The sequence below is a fragment of the Prionailurus viverrinus genome, chromosome D1 (genome assembly GCF_022837055.1).
Source record: "Prionailurus viverrinus isolate Anna chromosome D1, UM_Priviv_1.0, whole genome shotgun sequence".
Taxonomy (NCBI): Eukaryota; Metazoa; Chordata; class Mammalia; order Carnivora; family Felidae; genus Prionailurus; species Prionailurus viverrinus.
The window spans coordinates 93,413,415-93,436,839 of NC_062570.1; the positions used below are offsets into that span (position 1 = coordinate 93,413,415).

Here is a 23,425-nt window from a genome sequence, read left to right on the forward strand (position 1 = left end):
TAGATAATGCATTTATAGCATTCCACCTTTCAACCCAAAAACCTGCAATGAGGACCTTTGGTCAAATTTATTGTGAAAGTCAAGTTTGACTTAACCAGTCTTTCATCAATATATTTTCTTCTAGAATATATTCGTTAGAGCAACTATAATCTCCTATAAGACCAGAAGGTATGCTTTTTTACCTAACTTTTTTGAGTTCACCTTTCATTCTAGTTAGAATTTATCAACCTGTTCAGCCAACCCTCACAGCCAAGGGGAATTGTGTGCTAGGACTAACTCCATAAGAATTATCAGCTCAGACTGAATGGAGGTTCAGAGTCAGCAAAGAGAGAGCTCAGTGAACACAAATCAAGTAGAGAAGGCAGGATTCTTTTCCCTCTTGGCTTATACCACTCTTCTTTGTACTAACACTCGCTGAATATTCCTTGGTGGGTTGTTTGTTTGCCTTGTGATCCGAAGCTTGGGAATATATTAAGTACATTCTATATTGAACAGCTTGGCCAGTGACAACCAACACGTGTTTTCCCTTTTCTTGGGTCTTCTCCACAGTAACAGTAAAATGTGAATTGTGTTCCTAACAAAGGGAGGTATAATACAAGGGCAGAAAAGGCTACTAGAGAATTGGTGATCAAAAAATAGCGGTAAAACCCTTGTGTGGCCTTATTCATTTGCTTCCCCTTCATTCCAGTTCTCTGACCTACTTTGCCAGCAATGATTTATTTTCCACACCTGGAGATCACAAAACCCTGGTGTGAAGTCCAGTCTGCAGTTAACCGTGAGTATAGAAGCTCCCCATCCACTAGGTGATAAAGTTTTCTCCAGTTTGGGCATCACTTACATCACCAATGAGGTGGCAGATTTCAAGGGCTAGGAAAAAGAAAGTGTCTATCTTGGTTTTGCTTCACATCAGATAAAGACAGAAGTCACACACATACTATGTTAACATATCAGGAGAGTGCCGAGGTACCAGTAACCAGCAAGTTCCTTTTTTACTTGAAACCTAGTGTATGTTCTCATACCTAAAATTTCTCCAGTTCTTTAAAGTACCTTTAGTGAATTACCACTGTATTAGCATTGCTATCTCTTGGTATGCACACATCCATCATGGCAAATCCATACTCACACATCTTTACAGCTCTGCAATCTGCATTTGAAAGAAGAGAGTCAGCTCTTTCAGAAGGATGGAAGAAACCATAAAGCGAGGAGGTTTCTGTCATGTCAGTAACCCAATATTTTGAAATTCCGGGTTTGCAATGCACAGCCTTCCACCTAACAGTGAAATTGGAGCTGGCCATCAATCATAAGCTGAAATTTCTTTAATCATATTTCATACAGATCATGTGTGACTTAAGGACAAGAAGCAGGTCTTGTCCATTGTGTACCCACGGCACTAAGATCAGTGTTTAAAACATAGAAGGGCATTAATAATTATTGTGGAATTGAATGGAATTTGATGATAGCACCAAAAATTATTTTTCAACTTGGATAATTTAGAATACCTTCACGTTCTCTTGTTATACTTTAGCTAGCCAGTAGAATTTTACTTAGGAGACAGTGAATAAATTATACTGAAACTTTCTTCCAAGTGGAATTGAATTTACTTCACAAAATCATTATTTTTTTAATCTGAGCATTCTACAAAGGGTGATCCTAATGAGAAGGAAAAAAAATACCACAGCATCCCTGAATATAGATCCAACACTCAAGTCAGCTAATAAAATAGGACCCCATAGAGATTGATGCTGTGACTGAAGAATACAATAATTTGTTTCTTTCTTAGAAAGTAGAAAATCTAATTACCTTCAAGTTTCTCACATTTGAGCCATACTACAAATGAGTTGTGTCCAGGTACAGAAAAACCAACAATATTTTATTTATAACCTTATTTTTTTAGTTTTTGAACTACAAATTCTGGTTCTAGAGTTGTTTAAAAGATCATGGGTTTTATAGATGCTCATATGTAAATTAATCTGTTGTTTGCTTACTTTTTTTTTCTTTTTTTTTTCTTTTTTTTTCTTTTTTTTTTTCTTTTTGCTTGGCCATTGAATGGTTCTCCTCATAAATACAGAACAGGTCATTACATAAAAAATATAAGATCTTGCATTTTTTTTTATCTCGTTCTCTCTTAGAAATCTATTTCTAATATTGCATTCCCCATTGGACTACTTGATAAGGGCATGAGGAAAAAAAAGGAAAGGGGGAAAAAAAGAAAGAAAGACAAAATAGACTGGATCTCACCACTAGAATTCACCATAAAAATCTCAAAGTGTAACAGAATTCTTACAAAATTTCCTAGGCCAGTTCTTTAGGGACTTGAGATGTCCTATGAAAAATATGGCAACCAGGGTAGGCAGGGATGAAATGTGGGAAAATAGTAAATAAGTGCAGCAAAAACAGGTTCTGAGGAATACACATAATTTTGTCTGCTTTAGATCACAATAGAATTTTTAATAAATAAATTTCTTTTCTTTTTTGTTTTTTTTGTAAAGACACTTTTTTGAAACAGTAGATTTAGCCCAGTCATTTGTGTCATTTTTAATAAACTGTCTTTTTTTTATTGTTTGTTTTCTGTAACTCTGTAAATGTTTTAGATTTGAGTCTCTTGTACATTGTCTTTAGAGTTCATTCGGATCAATAACGGTTCATGCACTGAACTGTGTATTGAATTTATTGTGTTAACTGTTGTTGTGTGGTTGAAGGGAGATTTGTAAGAGTTATAGTGATTTAGGTGCTCATGCTCAATAGCAGGCATGGGCAGGTGGCTTTCCATGGGTGTGTCTCCTGTAATCTCATCATCCACATTAATGATTTCAACAGTTCTTGTAGGGGCGTGATGGTTTTGCCGATGGTGCTGCTTCCTCATCTTGTAGAAAATGACCAGCATCACTGCAGCCATGAGTGTGATGGCCACAAAACAGCCAATGATGATTTTGGTGGTCTTCATGACCTCATCAATTCCTGGGATCCCACTGTTTATATCGGTCACTGGGATGGTGAATGTTTTTTCTGTTGACCTTGTGCTCTGTGGCGTGAGAGAGGTGGTCACGTTGGTGGTCTCCCAGTCGATCACTGGAGTGGGGCCCACGTTGTTATCTGTGGTCCGTGCCTCATCCTGAGAAGGTTCCATAGTCTCTACTGTGACGGTTGAAAAGTAAGAGAAGGGAGTAGTGGTTGCTGCAGTAACATTCAGGGTGGCTGAAGCAGTGGTATTTCCAACGGAATTACTCACCATACACGTGTACATGCCTGTATCTTGTACGGTTACATTCGTGAAATTTAATGTGCCGTCACTGAGCACAGCTATCCTCACTTTGTATGCCCCATGTGTCATGACCGTTCCATTTGGAGTAATCCATGATACAGAGGTCAGGGACGTGGAGGCCCGACATTTCAACTCAGCTGCCATGCCCTCAGTGACATTGAGGTCAGCTGGGGGCTCCACAATCACAGGAGCATAGCATGTGAAATAATTCTGGTCAAGCTCCCCGATGTACCTCCCTTTCAGATTGGGAGGGGTGTTACATCGAGCACAACAAGCTGTGTTGGAGGGGGCCATGTCTTTTATCCACCAGCTGAGCCAAAGTATGTCACAGTTACAGTTCCAAGGGTTGTGATGTAAGTGTATCCGCTCTAGATGATGCAAGGGTGTGAAGAGGTCATGAGGCAGTAATGTTAGATTGTTGTGTGCCAAGTTTATCTCCACTAGTGACTGAAGGTTATCAAAGGCATTCCGTTCGATCACTTGAATCTGGGACTGTATCATCCACAGTTTTTGAAGGTGCATCAGTCCCTGGAAAGAGCCAGGCCTGATGGCCGACAAGTGATTCCCAGAAAGATCCAGCTCATCTAGTTTTATGAGAGGTGTAAGGTTAGGGATTTCACGGAGGTTGCACATGGCAAGGTTCAAATATCTCAAGTTGGACAGACCTTCAAAGGCACCTTCTGAGATGTATGAAAGCCTTTTCAATTCCCCTAAGTCTAGTCGGCGCAAAGAGGGGATTCTGTTAAAAGCATAAGAAGGAATGCTTTCAATGGGGTTGTTTCTCAACCAGAGCTCCTTCAGTTTAGACAAATATACAAAAGCTCCATTTGGGATGGTGGTAAGACGATTGTCAAAGAGTTCCAGAGTATTGAGGTTTGCCAGACCATTGAAGGCCCCGATTTCAATTGTTCTAATATGATTCCTACTCAATTGTAGGATTTCCAGGTGCCTCAAGTGCTTGAAGCTATTCACTTTGATGATCTGGATTTGGTTCTCATGGAGGTTCAGCAGTCGAGTGTTGGTGGAGATGCCATCTGGAACCTCACGTAGGTTTTTCCGGACGCAAATCACCTTGCTGAACTGGTTGCTGCAGGAGCAGACAGAAGGGCAGGTTTGAGCCCGCACCAGACCAGCCACCACAAGAAGTTGAAGAGCCAGCAGCACCACAAGCAGGGGGTCGAATAGGGCCCTGTTAAACCTAGGACCTATCATTATCTGCTGTGGATGTAAGGTCATCTTGTTCAACATTCATAATTTATCTGGTGTTGGTCCTTCTGGAGTTCAAATAGTCTGCAATATAAGAGCAAAAAAAAAAAAGACAAGAAAAGAAAAGAAAAAAAGTATTAGCTCTCCTCCAAATGTCTTTCTGGAGCAATGTCAGTGATGCAGTGTAACAGCTAAAGCCATCATTTCTCAGACTAAGGAAACAACAAATCAAGTATCCCTTGTAGAGTGATGCGGCTCATGTTTATATAGAAAATGTTTCTGTACTGCAAATTAGCAGCCATCCACAGCCCATATCCATCAAATATGCAATCACAGGGAAATGGAAGCATGAGGTAAAACACCTTAATATAGTGTTTACCAACCAATTAGGACTTGAATGCATAAGGACATATGAAATGTACCCCAACAACAGGTTGAATGTCCAAACCAGATTGGAAAAGATCAGAAAACAGGATTTGGGGCTATACCCAACAAACTAAAAACTCCCTTGCAAAATTAGTAATAGTTGAATTTTATTGAGGGCTACTTTTAGGCACCATGGTATACAGACTTACCAACCTATCCAGGAATGGCTACATAATTTTCAGGGCCCTGTACCAAATGAAACTGGGGGATGGTTTGTTCAAAATTATGAAGAATTTCAAATCCATAACAACAGAGCATTAGCCAAGCATGGGCCCTCCAAAGAATGGGGCCCTTTTCAATTGCAAAGGTTGTGTGTCCTGATCCTTTTTGCCCTTACAGCACTCCTCTGAGGGAGAAATTTAATCATAGGGAAAGTAACATGAATGAAGTCACAAGGTTAGTAAGTACAGAACCAGGGCTCACACACATATCCGATTGGTCCAAGAGCATATGGTCTCAAATACTTTATGCAAGAGCTTCTGGGAGAATGATGGCAAGGCAAAATATTTTTTCCCAATTAATTTCTTTAAAATACTGTTTTGGGCAGGGGTGACCTCATCTGTAAACCCTGGCAACTTGACTTATAGTACCTGTGAAGATATACTGAAACAGCAGTATATGCAAACGTACATAAACTTTTGAAGATTCTCCTAAACTGAAACTCATTATAAGATAGCTAACTGCTACCTATAGGCAGACATAATACAAATTAAGTCATTCCTATGATATCTAATTTTTAAGTACAGGGAATACCTGAATATAAAAAAAATATTTTTTATCTTGGGTCCTTACTCTGACTGATTTTAAGTAGATTTGGGTGAAGGGAAATAAAATAACTTGCTTTCTGCATTTCTTCCAGCACAAGGAGGAATTTTAAAGGATCTTGGGCTACCCAGTGTACGTCCCACTCAGCTGGCTTACTATGAACTGGGCACCTGTGTAATGACTTCTTCCAAATGTCTCATCTCAATAAACAGGGTTTCTTCTATAAACCTCTTGGAAACAAACAAATGACGAAAGTGATGGTGGATCACTACATTCCAATTCAAAATGGCACTGATTTAGTACTTACTATGTGTCACCTTGGACAAGTTACTTATCTTCTTTCCATGACACATTCTCCTCACTTGCAAAATAGGAGTAACAATATTACACACCCCTTGGTGGTGTTGTGAGGATAAAATTGGTTAATGCAGATAAAGGGCTCAGAATAATGCTTCCCACGTTGTAAAAACTCAGTAGTGCTAAATATTATCATTATTGTTGTTATTGTTATTACTATCGTTACCATTTTTGTTGTTGCTCTTACAGACATCTTGTCGAGTACTGGGCATATAAAGATGAAGAATATAATCCTTATGCCTGAGGTAGTTATGATTCAAAGCATGAGACAGATAGGCAAACAGATGAAGTACAATAATATATGTTCATTGGTATGAGACCAGGCCACATTGGCACAAGGGCACTGATACCAGATCAGCTCAATCTGTGCTGGTAAATCAGGGGATTTTCGAAGAAGAAGATCATCTGATCTAGGTTTTATAGAAGTTGATGTAAATAAAAAAAAGGGAAAGAAAAGCATTTTAGGCAAGCACCAGCTTGAACCAAGATAAGGACACATAAAAGATGCTCATACATCCAGGGAACAGTGAAAAGTTCCCTGTGGCAGGATAACGGAGGGCCTGGGAGAGAGACTTCTTTTCTCAGGGCTGTTGCAGCTCTAGACTGATCTTTCACACCATCTAGCACATGATCATCAGCCCCTGGGTCTATTTTCCCAACTAGCCTACAACACCATGAGGACAGAGGCCATGTCTGATGGTTTTTTCTCATCCCACTGCCAACACAGTACCTAGCACACTGTAGGCACTAAATAATGGCTGTTGCAAACACACAGAAACAGTTAATACCTAATTAACAACTCTTTGTATATGCGTTGGGATAGGTACCAGTATATTAATCACGACTTTCTAATGGTCTGTATTTTCTGATGTTTTGATATGCAGGGCTTTGTTGTTCCAGAGAGACTTCTCCAAGGGCTAGGCAATTTCTAGGGATAGTAAAGGACTTGACCACAAGCCTGCCTTTCATATTCAAGCCAATCAACCTGAAGCCTATGCCCCAAACCACCTCATTTATCAGGATCTCCCAGGGCTCTTATACTTGGGCCACTCTCCCTCTGCCCCAATGATTCCAGAGCTAGAATCAGGCACCTAGGGACAGCCCCTAGGTCCCAGAATCCACTGAAATTATTTATACTAGTCAAATGCAAGCCCGCTTCCTCTGCCTTCTCTTGCTTTCTCTCAAAAACCATAATAAAGACTCTTGCTCAGATTTTCCCTTGTTCTTTCTACCCCCTGGTGACCCTGCTGCTTCCTTGTGTGGCCCCTGTGTGGCATGGCATGCTCCCTCCTCTTGGGAACTAGGAGTAAAAAATATATCTCTTCAATGACAATTGTCTCCTGATTTGTTTGTCCCATCATACCGAAATAATAATAAAATCTACATTTAAAACAACTAATCACTAAATAGCAGGGCTCTGCTCATCTTATTAATCTCATTGATGGCTTTACAGGTCTATTCTATTGTCCCATTTATACTGTGACAATGATGTGTTTGATAGGTTTTTCACCCTGAGTTAGAGAAGGAGTTATTTTTTATTGTAAATTTAAACATGACCTTCAAAACCCTTGTAGATTTCCATTTTAAACAGAATCCTACTTAAATTTCCAGTGATCATGGCCACTGAAAATTTTTTATTCATATGATTTGGTATAGTTTTACATACGCTCCACACGTTTTAAGGTAATTGGGCATTAAAAAATAGAACATAAAATCTCTGATACATTAATTGGTGTTTTTAAATTTTTTTTAATTTATTTACTTATTTTGAGAGAAACAGAGACAGCACGAGAGGGGGAAGAGCAGCGAGAGAGAAAGAGAAACAGAATCTCAATCAGGCTCAGCACTCAGTGCAGAGTCCAACAAGGGGCTTGAACCCACGAACCGTGAGATCATGACCTAAGCCAAAACCAAGAATCAGACGCTTAACTGAGCCACTCAGGTGTTCCTAACTGGTGTTTTTAGGTGAGGATCCCAGGGTCCTGCTCCTCTATTTTACCTCCCACCTCCCACCCTATGACTCTTAGAATCCTAGGGTCTCTGGCAATACAGGTTGAAATAACTTATTGACCAGAAATAGTACAGAAGTGAAGAAGGTAAGCCTTTGCTTAAGACAAACCATTTGTTAACTTTTTTTTTCATTAAAATAAGAAACAGCAAAGGCATCCATGTCCTGTAATCAAGGGAGAAGGCTCTGGTAGACTTCCTAAAGTTAAATGCCTGCTTAAACTTACAGGACTCTGGGGTGCCTGGGTGGCGCAGTCGGTTAAGCGTCCGACTTCAGCCAGGTCACGATCTCGCGGTCCATGAGTTCGAGCCCCGTGTCAGGCTCTGGGCTGATGGCTCAGAGCCTGGAGCCTGTTTCCGATTCTGTGTCTCCCTCTCTCTCTGCCCCTCCCCCGTTCATGCTCTGTCTCTCTCTGTCCCAAAATAAATTAAAAACGTTGAAATAAAACTTGCAGGACTCTACAATTTACGTCTCTTACTTCACTTTCCCCATCTGTAAAAGGGGGACACCACTGTTATCTACTCAAAATGTTTTTGTTGGCACTCACATTATTAATGTATATACATGTAAATATATACATATATATGTAAATTAATATATATTAATGTATATATGTATGTCAAGTTACCAGCTCATAATAAGCAATATATAATAAATATTTAAAACATACTGAAAATAAAAATAAAGTGATGGGACACTCAGTTTTTTCCTCTTATATAAATAAGAATAACACTAATATCTATTATTCAAAGTTATGGAAAGGATCAACTATAATGATCAGAAGCATGCTTTCATATGCAAATACAACACCTTTCTCTTAATTGTAGAGTGCATGTGTCTCTCCTTTTCCAATCCCCAGGCTGTTTTATTTTCTACTTCTTGCTTACTTCAAGGTCTTTTTGCTATTGCTATTAATGAGATTTCCTATCAATCAGTCATAAGTAACAATTTATGAATTATAGCTGGTTCAAAGCTAATTTATAACCCATAGAAAATAACGCTTGGTACATGCACTGAATCGAATAAACTGCTATCAACAAAAGGTTTTCTATTTTAAAATCTAAATTACGTTACTTTACATTAAAAGCCATGTTTCAACATCTCTCTCATAAGATGTTTTTATCCCATCAAAAAGAAATCAATTTAAAAGTACGCGCTATCCATTACAATGTCCTCTGACAGCATTTATTTACAAATGGATCTGTTTGGGTTTGGAATTCAATGATAATACTTTTAGCCTTGTCCCAGAGGATATTCTGACTTTGTCAACAGACCTTTCTTCTTTCCCTACCTATGCTGCTGTGCACTGAGACACAGGGGGTGCTTTAATCTGCACAGTATCATTGCTCAGTTAGCATAAACTGTTTACATATTGGAACTAGTTTGGAAGCCAGGTGAAAGAAAGATGAATTTATTAGCTACAACCAACTTTCCCTCACAGGCCACACACTCACAGCCATATGTATCTTTAACAAGCCCCCCCCCCCCCCCGCAAATGCTGAGAACCAAAACCATTTCCCCACACTCAGCCTGGATACTGAGACCTCCAAACCATATCTTCCTTCCTACTGACATAAACATGACTTTGCTCTTCCATTATCTTTATTAGCATCTCTATCCTTTATGGGGGGACTTTGTTGTCGAAGCAAATGGTTTCACTGTCCTTCTAGGACAAAGATCCAAAGATCCATAGTTCCATAGATCCATAAGTTCTTTCATGGAAAGCATTTAATAGCAGTGTGCCTCTAAGATTCTTTGAATCTCTTGCCTCACCATTGTTTTCACCCATCCTGGATTGCAGTACCATAATTCTTACTCAGTCCTAATCAACTTCCCACACTGAAAAATTTTCTTGAATCAGACTCCCAATTCCCCATAAATTCTGGTCTATTTTTCACCAGTCTACTCATAGATACTCCCAAACTCTTGGAAGATAGTGATCTCCCTTAACATAGTAAGCAGTAAACTCGCTCTGTCTTTTCAACAGGTTGTGCCGGTAATATTTGGGGAGTCAGCTTTTTTATAGCACTAAGGATTCATTTAACTGTGCTTGAACCTTGCTTTCTCTTTCTTCACATTTGTTGCCTACCCAGCATCCTAATCCCTTACCCTTTCCCTAGAAAATTTTGTGCAGGAAACTTCACTCACTTCTTAGAAAAGTCACAAAACTATATTATCTGTTTTGAGAGACACTGACCCAGGACTGGTAGGTAAAGAGAATTTGGTTTAAGCTAAGGCTAGACAATTTTTTTTTCTGTAAAGAGCCAGATAGTAAATATTTTAGGCCTTGCAGGCTATATGGTCTCCTCTTGCAACTACTCTACTCTGCCATTAAAGCCTAAAAGTAGTTATAGAGAAAAGGGGAATGAATAGAAATGGGTGTGTTCTGATTAAACTCTTTATGAGCACTGATATTTGAATTTTGTATCATTTTCACATATGTCAAAATATTAACACTTTTTCTAACTATGTAAAAATTCAAAAACATTCTTAGCTCCCAGGGCTAACTTTTGGACTATAGTTTATCTAAACAAATGTTGGTTGTACGATTTCTGTTGCCAGAGACGCGTTAGGTCTGGACAGGTGACACAATTTGGCCAATGAGATGTAAGATGAAGTCAGCTGAGGGGGTTCTGGGAATTTTTTTTCTCCCACTACTAAGAAGAAATATATAGGGAAGAAATAGTTCTTCATTCTGTTTTTGGATATTGTTGTGAGTACAAGATGCCTAGAGTTGCTGAAGCCATCTTGTGGCCAAGAAACGAGGAAGCCTGAGGACAAAGCTGTTATGCCAAGGAAGAAAAATGGAAAGAGGGGAAGAATGTATATTCTTGATACTTGTGATGGGCAGATGAACTAATGAATCCTGTTACTATCTTTCCTCTGTATTTTCTTATTATATAAAATAATCAATTTCTCACAGTATAAACTGTTAACTTTTTTTCTGGTTACTTACCGCCAAACCTATCTAGATACTTACATATTCATTCTCCTTTCTCCTCCCCTCTCTCCCCCTGCCTCTCTCTCCCTCTCTTTTTCTCTCGATATCTCTCCTTTCTGAAACCAATAGCAAAGACAAGTGAAAAATTCTGATTTCTTATAAATCATTCATTATAAATTTGAGACCTACCAAAGGAAACAAAGTAAGCTGAGGTAACAAGATTTGCTTATCAGAAAGGAGGTGAGGCTCATCCCTATCATGCTAAGAAGGCGTTCTATTGCCATCATTTCTCTGGATAACTCTAAATTTTATTATTATTATTATTATTTTATTTATTTATTTTGAGAGAGCGAGCAGGGGAGGGGCAGAGAGGGAGGAAGAGAGAGAGAATCCCAAGCAGGCTCCGTGGTGTCAGAGCAGAGCCTGATGTGGGGCTGGAACCCACAAACCATGAGATCGTGACCTGAGCCGAAACCAAGAGTCAGATGCTTAACCAACTGAGCCAGCCAGGCGCCCCCAAATAACTCTAAATTTTAAAGAGTGCTAGAATACATTGGAGAAGGAAAAACAACACCTTAAATAATACCACTGTCAAAAGTAGCTATCTCTCCCAAGTCAAAATTATTTTACAAATATTTTCTAATTAGTTCATTATTTCCCATCTGCAACCCAGCTTTCCAAATCTGTTGAGTTTTCTCTACTCCTATACAGGAGCATGTGGTTCTGCAGATTTTCAGGGAGAAGAAAATTTTTGTAACTATGCCTAGGGCTGACCCTCTAGGCAAATGTAACGGAAATGATACAACATTAAATGGCTGTAACCCAGGGACTCAACCTGTCAAGTCAACAGGAGGTTCTTTCGCTGAACACACTGACCTGGCAATGTTTCTAGAAAATTGTAAGAAACTGAGATTGAAAAGGAAGAAGAAGATGATGATGATGATGATGATACCTGGGTCTACACTGCCATTTTTCTAGAAGACTTATCTGGTTTATAGTAAAAGAATACATATATTTGGTGTTTAGAGGTGACAGCATGACAAAATTATTAGATGGGAAGAAGCAGTGAGTAGAGAGAACTATGTATTTAAAAAAGCAAATCAAAGAAAAAAAATAAAATGAAAACTAAAAGCTTGTGGCCAACATGTTGCTATCATTTGGACAGTATAATCAGGATTATCAGAATGAAATTGGCCAGGCCTTCTAGAACGTTATAATCTTGTTGAAGCTATAATACAAATGTATAGATACATATAAAAAAAAAATAAAAAGTGTACCTGTATGTATTTTAGGTACTAATACAAATCAACAAATTCAGTATTTAAGTGTCATAAAGCATTGTCAGAAGTCATAGATAATCAGAGAAAGTTTTAAGAAGAGGATTTGTGACTTTATGTAAGTCTTTAACATACATAAACTTGCATTGAGGCAGGGTGGTCGTGGAAGAGGTAAGAGATTACTTGTAAAAACAGAGGAGTAGGAGCATGAAATGAAAGGAAACTGACTTGCTAGAAGGAGAGGGCTTATGCTACAGACAAGTCTGGTAGAAGTTTGGATTCATTTCAATAAAGAGATTTAGGAAGAAACTGCCATCCCTTTATGTGGGAAAGGGTTTGATGAGAGAGCACTGTTTTAGAACGATCTGTCCTTGTGTGTAAAAGAAATTGGAGAGAGGAATAGTTGATAGAAAAGTCCTATGACTTTAATAATCGACATCCCTAGCATTACTCTAAAACTGAACGAAACTGATCTTCAATCTTCCATCTGATGATCTGATACTGAGATACGTACAGGTTGAAATTAATCAGCCCTAGTTGAAATCCAGAGTCTGAAATACTAATGAGGGCAAAATTAGCTTCTGTATGTGGTCAGGTTAAAAAATAACATTGTACAGGGGCGCCTGGGTGGCGCAGTCAGTTAAGCGTCCGACCTCAGCCAGGTCACGATCTCGCGGTCCGTGAGTTCGAGCCCCGCGTAGGGCTCTGGGCTGATGGCTCGGAGCCTGGAGCCTGTTTCCGATTCTGTGTCTCCCTCTCTCTCTGCCCCTCCCCCGTTCATGCTCTGTCTCTCTCTGTCCCAAAAATAAATAAAAGTTGAAAAAAAAATAACATTGTACACAGAGAACACGATATCATTTTGGAAACTCTGATGTGCACAAGAGAAGCATCTCTGACCCCTGGTGCTGCTCATGTCTACTCTGTAAATTGTACACAAAGGACTACTAAACACACATTCAATTTTGGTTCCCTAATGACATATTACACTTTCCAACTTGAAACAATGCTGAAGTACAGAAAGAGCCAGAGACTTATATTAGCAAAACCTAGAGGAACAAAAAAACAGATCAAGAATGAAATGAGGAGGGTTGGAGGGTTGGCTTAGTACTACTGACTATTTGATTTATGGCAAACTGTCTCCCTCTGAGTTGCACCTTTCTGAGTGGGAGTGACAGTAAACATTACTAAATCGACACTGAGAGGATTACATGAATTAAATGTCATAGCATATACTAAAAACAAATCCCCAAACTTACCTCTCACCTCCAAACAATGCCACTGCCACACACCCAGTGGCTCAATGCAAAAATGTAAGAATCTTCCTTGACTTTTTAAAAAAAAATTATTTATAACCCGCCCAACACTATTCATCTGACTCTATTACTAAAATACAACTGGATCCATCTACTTTTCCTCCTTGTACCTCTCTAGGTCAAATCATCTCCATTTCTAACTTGAGCCACTAAAATACCCTCTTACCAGTTTCTCTATTTTTGCAATTTCCTCACTACAATTAATGCTACAGACAGCATTTAAAATGAATTTTTAAAATTCTTCAGTTGAAATGCTATTAGCTCCGTATCTTTTTAGAGCAAAATTGCAAACTGTTTTGGTCCCCAAATCATGATGTTCTGGTACCTGCCTGCATCTCATACCTTTCAACTTTTCTGTGTCTCCTTTCTCTCTTCCATTGTTCCTCAAATGCTCCAAGCTTGTTCCTCCCTCAGGACCTTTGCAGTAGGGTCCCTGCTGCCTGCAACACATGTCCTTTGTTTTTTGCATGGTTGGTTTTCCTTGTCCTTAAGAACATCCCTTAAAGTTTTCCTTCTCAGAAGTGTTTTCTTGACCACCAGCCTAGAGAAGCACCTCCGTCAAAGTTAATCACGTCACCTTATTTAATTTCCATTATAATACTTCTCATTGATATTTTTCTCATATACTTAGATGCTTATTTTCTTACTGCTTGTCTCGTCTGAGTGGAATGTTAAGTTCCATGGAACAGAGACTTTTCTGTCCTATTCAGTGGTTTCCACTTGGAATAATGTGCATCAAGTATTTGTCAAGTGTATGAATGAATGAAGAAATGAATGATCTGGTGTTTAAGTACACAGAAGCAGCCTGTAGATAGTTAAGGCTACAAATTCATTGAGAATCTAAATGATGTCACATTCACTAATTGATCCCTAGCATCTAGTAGAACCCAACTCACATAGTAGGAATTTCATCAATTTCTGAAATGATGCCTGTCTCGTTTTCAATGATTTTCAAAGAAGTTCTTCCTACAAAGAAAAGCTAGGGAGCACAATGCAATATAAAAGCCATTGCATTGTTTCCTCACTCTCTTTTTTATGTTTGTTTTTGTTTGTTTCTTTGCAGGGGAAGGCTTCCCTATTTCTTTATCTATTCTTGTCAAAGCAGCCCTGTTTAAGTTTGGCCAAACAATGCCCTCTGCTGTATGTGCCTAAAATAACATGATTGCCTTGAAAATTCTAATGTAGGTAATGTATAAGTTGATTTCCTGGTATGCTTCTTCACATATCACCTACATGTACTTCAGAAGTAGGGAGGTTTGACTCATTTTCCAGGTCATTCCATTGGATGAGACCACTTAGAGCAGAGAACAAGAATTTGTATGGCAGAAAGTCAAGTAATCTTCAAATCTCCTTCAAAATGGAAGAGCTTCTTGATCACCACATTTCTGCTTCTAGAACTCATTTGAATCGTTAATTAGAAAATCCATGGGTGAAAAAGATCTCTTAATTCTTCTGTTACAATCCAAAGGAGGATTCCTTTGGATTCTAAAGATGGAATAGGCAAGGGATTAGGGTAGGCGGTCACAGCTCCAACTTCGTCTTAGCTACAAAAAGTCAAATCTACTTCATGTTAGAAAAGCAGAACTAGAAATATAGCCAATGACTTGGCAAGACTAAAAATAAAATTAATTTGTTTTTTCCTGCTTGTGTAGTCTCACATGATGCAAGAGGGATAAACATACCTGGCATGAAGTTTCTGGCTGTTTATGAATCCTTTTGATCATATTCACTTCTTGACATTTATTATTTATGAAGACATGAAATATAGATGGCTGACTTGTTTCTCAAATTAAAGGGTGGGATTTGAGGTGTTCAGGGATATGTTTGTATTTTTATGATAGATGTTTGCTCTGTTGGTTTTGTGAAATGCATAACCAAAGAAAAAAGCTTAAAACCTCAAGCTCCATATACTGCTTGATATTTCACTCTTCAGGAAATGAAATCAGACCATTCCAATTATCAGAAATGTGCCTGCTTATCCCAATGCCTGCACTCTCCTTTGCACTAATATTTTTAAGTCTGGAGCCTATCAATGTATGAAAACCTCACTTCTTTCCTTTTCCTTTAGTTCTTTCTCTTTTCTTAGGTTTAGGGGACAAGAAATGATCAATACATGTTATTCTTTATCTCCAAAACTGGCCTTTTCTTCTCATACTTTTTCTGGGGCTGATCTACACACTAACACTTTTACAGATTTAGTGTAAGAAGCCACAGGAACCTTGGCAATCACAGTTCAAGAAAACATAACCCACCCATAGTTCCCATTTGCTTAGAGAATAAAACCTAAATCCCTTACTGCCTCTACCCACTAGATGCCAGTAGCACCCCCAGTTGTAATGATCTAGCATCTCCAGACATTGCCAAATGTCCCCTGGAGGGTAAATTTGCCCTCTTGTAAACTACTGCCTTAGTGTGACCCGTAAGACACTCCATGATGCTGCGCCATACTGCTTTCCCAGTCTTATCTCCTACTGTTCTCCATAATACAGTCTAGGCTGCAGTCTGTTCCTGATTCTAAAAATATGCCTCCTACTTTTCCTCTTCAGAGCCTTGCTCCTGTTTTTCCCATGGCCAGGAATGTCCTACTCTGGGTTTTCTTTCAAAATTGTACCCAATTTCAGAGCCAGTTTTAAAATGATCATTTCTATTTGACCTTCATTGGTCTTACTGGCTGGTAGCAATCTATCTTTCCAGAAGTGTCTGTAATGCTAAGACTATGACATTTATCAAATCTGTGTTTGAATATAAATGTTTGGGTATGTATTCAACTTATTTATCATAAACTTCTTAAAGACAGAAACTAGATGATGTTTAGGAACGCAGAAAATATTTGTTGAATTGCATTACTGAATGTGGCCCACATTTTAATTCATAGTCAGGAGCCAGGATGATAAGCTAATTTTATAACAACAAATAACAAATCAAGGTCCACTGACAACACCTGTATGAGAACAAAAAAATAAGTAAATAAAATGGTATATAATTTAGTATAAAAGATAAAGAGGGGTAGGGGTTCAATAATTACTCCTTGTCCCCCCATACACATAAAAATGTATAAATAAATTAACAATGAGAAAAAAGGATTACCCAAAATCAGCCTGTAAATGGGTGATTGAAAACAACATACTAGCTAAAGATTTCTCTTTAACAGCAATAAGCTGTATGTATCCTAAATATTACATTCAGAGTACATAACACAGTGTATATACTATAATTATCTATCTATCTACCTACGTACCTACCTATATATCTATAGATGCATGTACTAAATGAAGGAAGTAAAGACAGAGCAAAAGAGAGAGAAAAAGAAAGAACGAAAGAACAAATGAAAGAAAGAGAGAGAAGCTCAAGAAAAGGTTGGTACTTATCAACTACTTACATAGCTAAATGAAGGCTAATGGAAGATGAGATTTGAAAAAAAAATCAGAGATAAAAATGTTGTATCTATCCATCTGTGAAACTGCCTAGAGGTTGGATACTCTGATTTATATACTCTATTATTGTGAAGATACATGAGTTACTATATAAAGAAAGATTTAGAACAGTGCCTGGTACACAGCCAATACTGTATGAACATTTTTTGTATTATTGTTATTGTTATTTGTCTAGTCCTGGTGACAGCTGAAGTCCAATTATGGAGAATGATTGATATATCAGGCAATTATAATCTGATGCTAAAGCAATTTGAATTATACAATTAACTTTTTTTTTAGTTTGATTTCTCATCAACCACCTTATTTAATTATAATGTTTTTCCATGAAAATGCATAGTTCAATCCAAGTGTTCCTAAGAAGCTCACAAATGGACTTCAAACCATTTATGAATCTCTTTAAATTATATGCAAATTTGTGTATAAATGTGGAAACTGTATATTTTTATAGGAAGATTATTCATTGGTTTTATCATCATATTCTCAAAGAGATTTATGACTCCAAAAAAGTTTAAGTTCTACATAAAAAGATTTGACAGACTGAACTACTTGAAGTGTCTGTTATAGTTTTAGCTATAATTTAACAAATTGGCACTCTGCTCTCTATATTCATTTCTTATGTGTTTATAAGTGTGACTACAACTTTCTCATGAAGAGCTACCAAAATCAAATTTCTGGGAGTATAAAACTAAGGACCAGTCCCACATCTTGAGAAATTCTTCAAGACCAATATCCATTGGGAAAGGTCTTGGAATGCAGTCTTCTCTGGTGACAATTATCCTTACCACATACATTAACACTGGTATTCAGGTGAAATTTTCACTCCATATGAGTTTTAAAGGAATTTGTGTTAATGTAAGAATCAGGATGCTACATGATGAAATGGGGACTTCTCTGATCCAGAACTGTCCTTCATCTGGCCATAGGTTATTTCTCAAAGGAAAATGCACTGAGGAGATATAACTAAATTTTTAATGTTTATCTATCTCTTAGAATATTTGGGGTAATTCTGACTGATGCCAAAAGAGGAAATATCACGCTTATTAATATTAGTGAAGATCAACTGTAAAAAATTAATATTCCATTACAACTAATACATCCAAACCTCCAACAAGAATCCCGCTCCCACATACACACAAAATCTATTTCTGAATGAGGTTAAACTGCAGAAATTGGACAATGTTTTAGACTCTCAGGATGCACAACAGGATGATGCTAGGCTTTCAGTTTGAAAAAGGGAATAAAAAGAAAGCAGATAAAAGAGGCTCAACATTTTAAATTATGTTTATTTGAAGTATGGAAAAGTACTTTCCTCCTCATGACATTCTTCTATCAGTCCACAGAAACTAATAATTATTCTTTTATATATTTTATCTACATTAACATTTAAATATTTTTACATCCAGGTTAATGACAGGGCAAGTAACTACAGAAACTTTTGAAAACCTAACAAGTCCATCTTAAATATAAGCCCTTGGCAAGGCAGGTAGAGAAGGATTTGATTTCAGAAAGATGGTAATGCAGTTAATGACCTTGTTTCCCATGCTTCCTTTGGATTGATGACTAGCTAGGAGGAGTTGATAGCCATTAACCCTCAACCACTCATTAATCCTTAGGAAATGCCCTGTGCAAGGTCATCATTGCCTTCATAGGTTGAAAGCAAACAAACCAACAATAGCATCCAAAAGGCATATAGATTTTTGTAATGAGTAATGCAATTTAAATTACCATCCAAGGGAATCTGCAGAGAATAACTACCACATATAGAGAGCCATTCTGATTTTAAAATCATCTTCCAATGTTTTATCATGTACTTTCTTCCCTGTTTATTATTAAACGGTACAAAACCCAAATTTCCTAGACAGTAACCAAACATATACACACACACATATATATATCTCCCCAGCCAAAATGCTAATGGTGTTTCGGATTCATTTCATAGTAGGATCTGGGAAAGAGAATCTTAAAGTCATTTCAGTGCTAATAATACAGAATTCCAAGTATGTTCACCAACACTACCTGACCTTTACCCGTGAGAGAACCCCTTCCACTCAGTAACTCCCCATCACTGATCATTTGAAACACTGTGCTGAGACAAGCCTAACACAAACAACAAAGTCATGAACCAATGCCAAAGTGTTATACTGAGTGAGTATATAGGTGGTTATGTGGATAATTAGAAGCAGTCTGGTGTTCAGAGGGACCCAGTAAGCTTTGGACAGTCAATGAAGGCTATGAGGACACGGATTTTAGTAGATGTGGATTTGGATAAGTACAGTTCTCAGCTGTTGACACTCAGGACAAATGTCTCCCATTGTTCATCAGGTATCTCACAGTATAGTGGGATTCATAAGAAGTAATAAAAAGGGATTTTAATACAGCAGAAAGTGCTAGAGAAAAAGGCACAGTGTGTTTAAGGAGGACACAATAACAGATGGAAGAAGAAAGAGAGAGAGAGAAGGGAGAGAGTTTGTTGGAGAAGAGGCATGTGGTTGGTGGGAAATGTGTGTAAGCGAACATGAATGTAGGGCAGAGAGGCACAAGATGACTCCTGTGAAGAATCTATACTAAAAACCAGTGGGAGAGAAGGTAGGGTAAGTAAAATAATGCCAGATTGTGAAAAATAGACCAAAGAAATTTAGATTTTGTATGAAGTCATCAGGTGGGTTGTAGGGACTTGGCTTTTCTCCTTGTGTTGGAAGGGAATAATATAATGGGAAGAGTATCTAAGGAAAAGCAAATTTGCATTGTATAGAGCATGGATGGGATACAGTACACTGTATGCTCTGAACACCTACTAAGAAATTATTTCAATAATTGAGGAATAGAAGAATGAGGGCCTGGACTAGGCTCTGCTTTTTCGCTAAAATATAGGCTGACGTGACATTATGACCTTCACATCTCTGCTCAGCAATCTTTACCGAGACTCCCTTCCTATTTCACCAGCATCTTTGATTCCTGACCCATGATTGGCTGCTCTGACTTCTGTATATTTCAGACTCCCTGAAACATCAGAGCAAGTCCCATCCATCAAGTCCTGGCTCCTGCTGCAGATCTCAGAGCCCCCACCTTCCAGTTTTCAGCATGACTCAAGACTTTAATAAATTCACCAAAATGACCCACAAAAACCTGATAAGGAAACTCTCTTTAATTGAGTCTGTGTTTATGAGATCTGAGCAAGGGGAGGAAGCAGAGTAGACTCTTTCTGTGATTTCCAGGCAACATCATTTAATCAGAATGCAGATAGCAGGGATGGCCTTCTAATTGGAACTGCAGTTGGTTTCAAGTAACCTCAACACTGTTAACATTGCATAATGAGGAAACCTTGGTGATGGCATGTCAGATAATGGGAATGACTGTAATCAGTGATTTCTTTGTTTCTCCCTAATGGCCACAAAAGAGGGAATTATATGGCAGATGCAGACATTTGGAAATTGGATTCTTACTTATTTACTTAAGGCAGTCCTCATTTTGTTTGGTGCCGTGTTAAACATAGGTCATGCATATTGGAACCAAGTCCTCTTCTTTGCACATTATCTTATAACAGATTTGCTTTCAGTTACCATGGAACCTTGCAAAATGACGACTCAGTTCCAATATGAACAAGCTTCAGTTAACACAGTTCTGTGCAAAATAAGAACTCCCAATATTATCTGGTATTTATTTGCTTACAGTGCATCATTTCCAAAAACATACCAGGGGAAAAAATCAGGAATATACATGAAAAGCAATAAGGAACTGCATCCCCTATGGTATCTTAATGGAATAAGAAAGGGAAGCCAGTGCTTGTCCCTATTTAAGTCATTAGTTAACTAGTTTTTCCTTGGTTTGTAATGAAAATTACTTCTTGGTTACTTTTCCTACTATCTTTCTTTATTCTTTAAAGGATGCATCTTAGAAAGAATAATCCAAATGAAAAAACACAAGGGTGACAGATTCTACTATGGATATCAAAGATGCTGGGTGACACTAATGCAAACTTAAACTTTCTCTACCCTTCTGTAAAGTGAAGACAGAATGAATACCTGCTCTTTCCATGACAAAGGAATACTAGAAAGATGAAGTTTAATCAAAAATAAGTGTAACAAAAAGCAAAATCCAAAAAAGTGAGGATAAATTATATCGTTGTCAATCCTACATTCTCCAGTCCCGTATTTTAAGCTCCAACTGCCCTATGAACAGAAATGGAAGGTGGATAGAGATGTAGGCAAAATTCTAAGATCAGTAGTTGGAAAATTATTGCCCATGGGCAAAATCTGGCTTGACACCTGTTTTTGTCAATAAAGTTTTATTGGAATACTTCCACACCCATTCATGTATGTATTATCTATGGCTGCTTTCACATTAAAGTGCCACATTGTGTCATTGTGATAGAATATAAGGCTCACATAGCCCAAAATACTTACTCACTGACCCTCTACAGAAAAAGTTTGCTGGCCCTGCTTTGCAAGGTCAGCTTTCTAAACTATCTTTCATCTCAGAAATAAGAAAGAGATTCAGTTGTACTCAGTTGGCAATGGTTCCATGTGTCACATAACATATGTGAGGAGTCCTGAGCAAAAGAGGCAGTTCCACAACACGGTGGGGTTGTCCGTGGTACCTTTACTTGCTCGCATGTTTTCAGCACTTAGTGCCATACTACAGTCTCTGTGTGTTCACCTAAGTGGCTTCAGGGATTCTCTTATTTAGATTTAAATAAACTAACACAAAACGGAGAAAGGAGCTTAAAAGCATTCTTTCAAAGACAACACTGAATATTCTCAAAATAAAGCAAGTGTAGATAGGCACACCACAGCTAAAAATGGCAGAGCTAAGCTTTTCTCTCCTAGTATGACCTCTTCGAAGTTTTACGACACTTATGTATTAAAGCAATGTTCATTCTGATTAATCTTGTGTATATATGCATGTCCATGTGTGTGGGGTGGTGGGTAACAATTATGTTCTCCAGCAATCATGTCCCATCACACTCTTATCCAAACTGTTTACCCTCTTGGCTTCCCATCAGTCTTTTCTCCCCACCCCACCTGACCCCACCAAAGCCTACTGCTGTGCAAAATCAGTTCCTCTTCTGTCCCTGGGATTAAGACCTGTGTTTCCTCATTTCTCTTGGAGAATGACTAAAAAACAGGTCTGTAAGAAAGAAACTTTGTAACTACCCTCTCCTTACTTCTTTTCCCCTTTTCCTGCTAAGTGTCTTCCTCTTACCATTCATGGGAAAGATGAATTAAAATCTGCTGGGCTGAAGCTTTAAAACCCATGAACATAGAACCCAAATTAAAATAATAGACTCTGAGAGTTTTAATTTTAAAAGGAATCCCAGAGATCTAGGTAAAAACTCCATTTTCTCTTTCACTATATGGAGATGTGGTCGATAATTCTGAATCTCATTTTCCCTCACCCGTAAAGTGGATGTGATATTTTTTGTCTTTCCCTTCTCATTATCAGGGCAACTTTAAATAGTTTATGAATTGTGAGATGGCTTGTAACTTCTAAAACTATAAATACAGGGGCACCTGGGTGGCTCAGTCGGTTAAGCATCCAGACTTCAGCTCAGGTCATGATCTCACAGTTTGTGAGTTCAAGTCCCGCATCGGGCTCTGTGCTGACAGCTCAGAGCCTGAAGCCTGCTTCAGATTCTGTGTCTCCCTCTCTCTCTGCCCCTCCCCACTCAGCTGCTGTCTCTCTCCCAAAAATAAATGAGCATTAAAAAATTTTTTCAACTATAAATATTAGGTAGACTTTGTGGAGACGGATCATTTTTTTACTTTGAATCCAAACTAAAAATAAAATCAATCAGAAAGGGGAGGGAGGAGGGAGACAGAAAGAGTAAAAACCACAGCTTTCTGTGTGGCAGATACTCTGCGTACTTCACATACAAAATTTTTACTTAATTCTCATAACAGCTGCACAAAATAGATGCTTCCTGTTGCTCGCCACAAATCACACAATTAGTCGCTGATCTCAGGTCTGTCTTAATATTCCGCTTTAACCATAACCATCCAGAGTATGGATATATACTCTTTGCTAGCTATGTTGCTTTGGATAAGCAATTTACTCTTTTGGCAACTCATTTTCCTCATTTTTAAAGGGATGAAGAAAAACACCACTCCCATGGTGTACTGGCTGGATTATTAAAGCTAATCCCAGGGCCGCCTGGGTGACTCAGTCTGGTACGTGTCCGATTTTGGCTCAGGTCATGATCTCAAGGCTCTTGGGCTGGAGCCCCACATTGGGCTCTGGGCTGACAGCTCAGAGCCTGGAGCTTGCTTCAGATTCTGTGTCTCTGTCTCTCTCTGCCCTTTCCTTGTGCCTGCTCTGTCTTTCTCTCAAAAATAAATAAACATTGAAAAAAGTTAAAACTAATCTTAATGAAACGTTTCTTAGAAGTTTCTTAAAACGTTTCTTAGAAGTGCTTATATTCATTTTGCCTTTGACATGC

General features: G+C 38.2%; 1 protein-coding gene across 10 annotated transcripts in view; it reads right to left on the reverse strand.

Annotated features, from left to right (window-relative positions):
• Positions 1-2,040: 2,040 nt before the first annotated feature.
• The window catches only part of LRRC4C (leucine rich repeat containing 4C), a 165,309-nt gene continuing 143,924 nt past the window's right edge, over positions 2,041-23,425 (reverse strand). For all 10 annotated transcript variants that reach the window (XM_047824182.1, XM_047824183.1, XM_047824181.1 and 7 more), the window contains one exon: positions 2,041-4,552. In XM_047824182.1, coding sequence (XP_047680138.1) covers positions 2,588-4,510 — 1,923 coding nt within the window. In that variant the 5' untranslated portion in view covers positions 4,511-4,552 and the 3' untranslated portion in view covers positions 2,041-2,587. The remainder of the gene's footprint in view (positions 4,553-23,425) is intronic.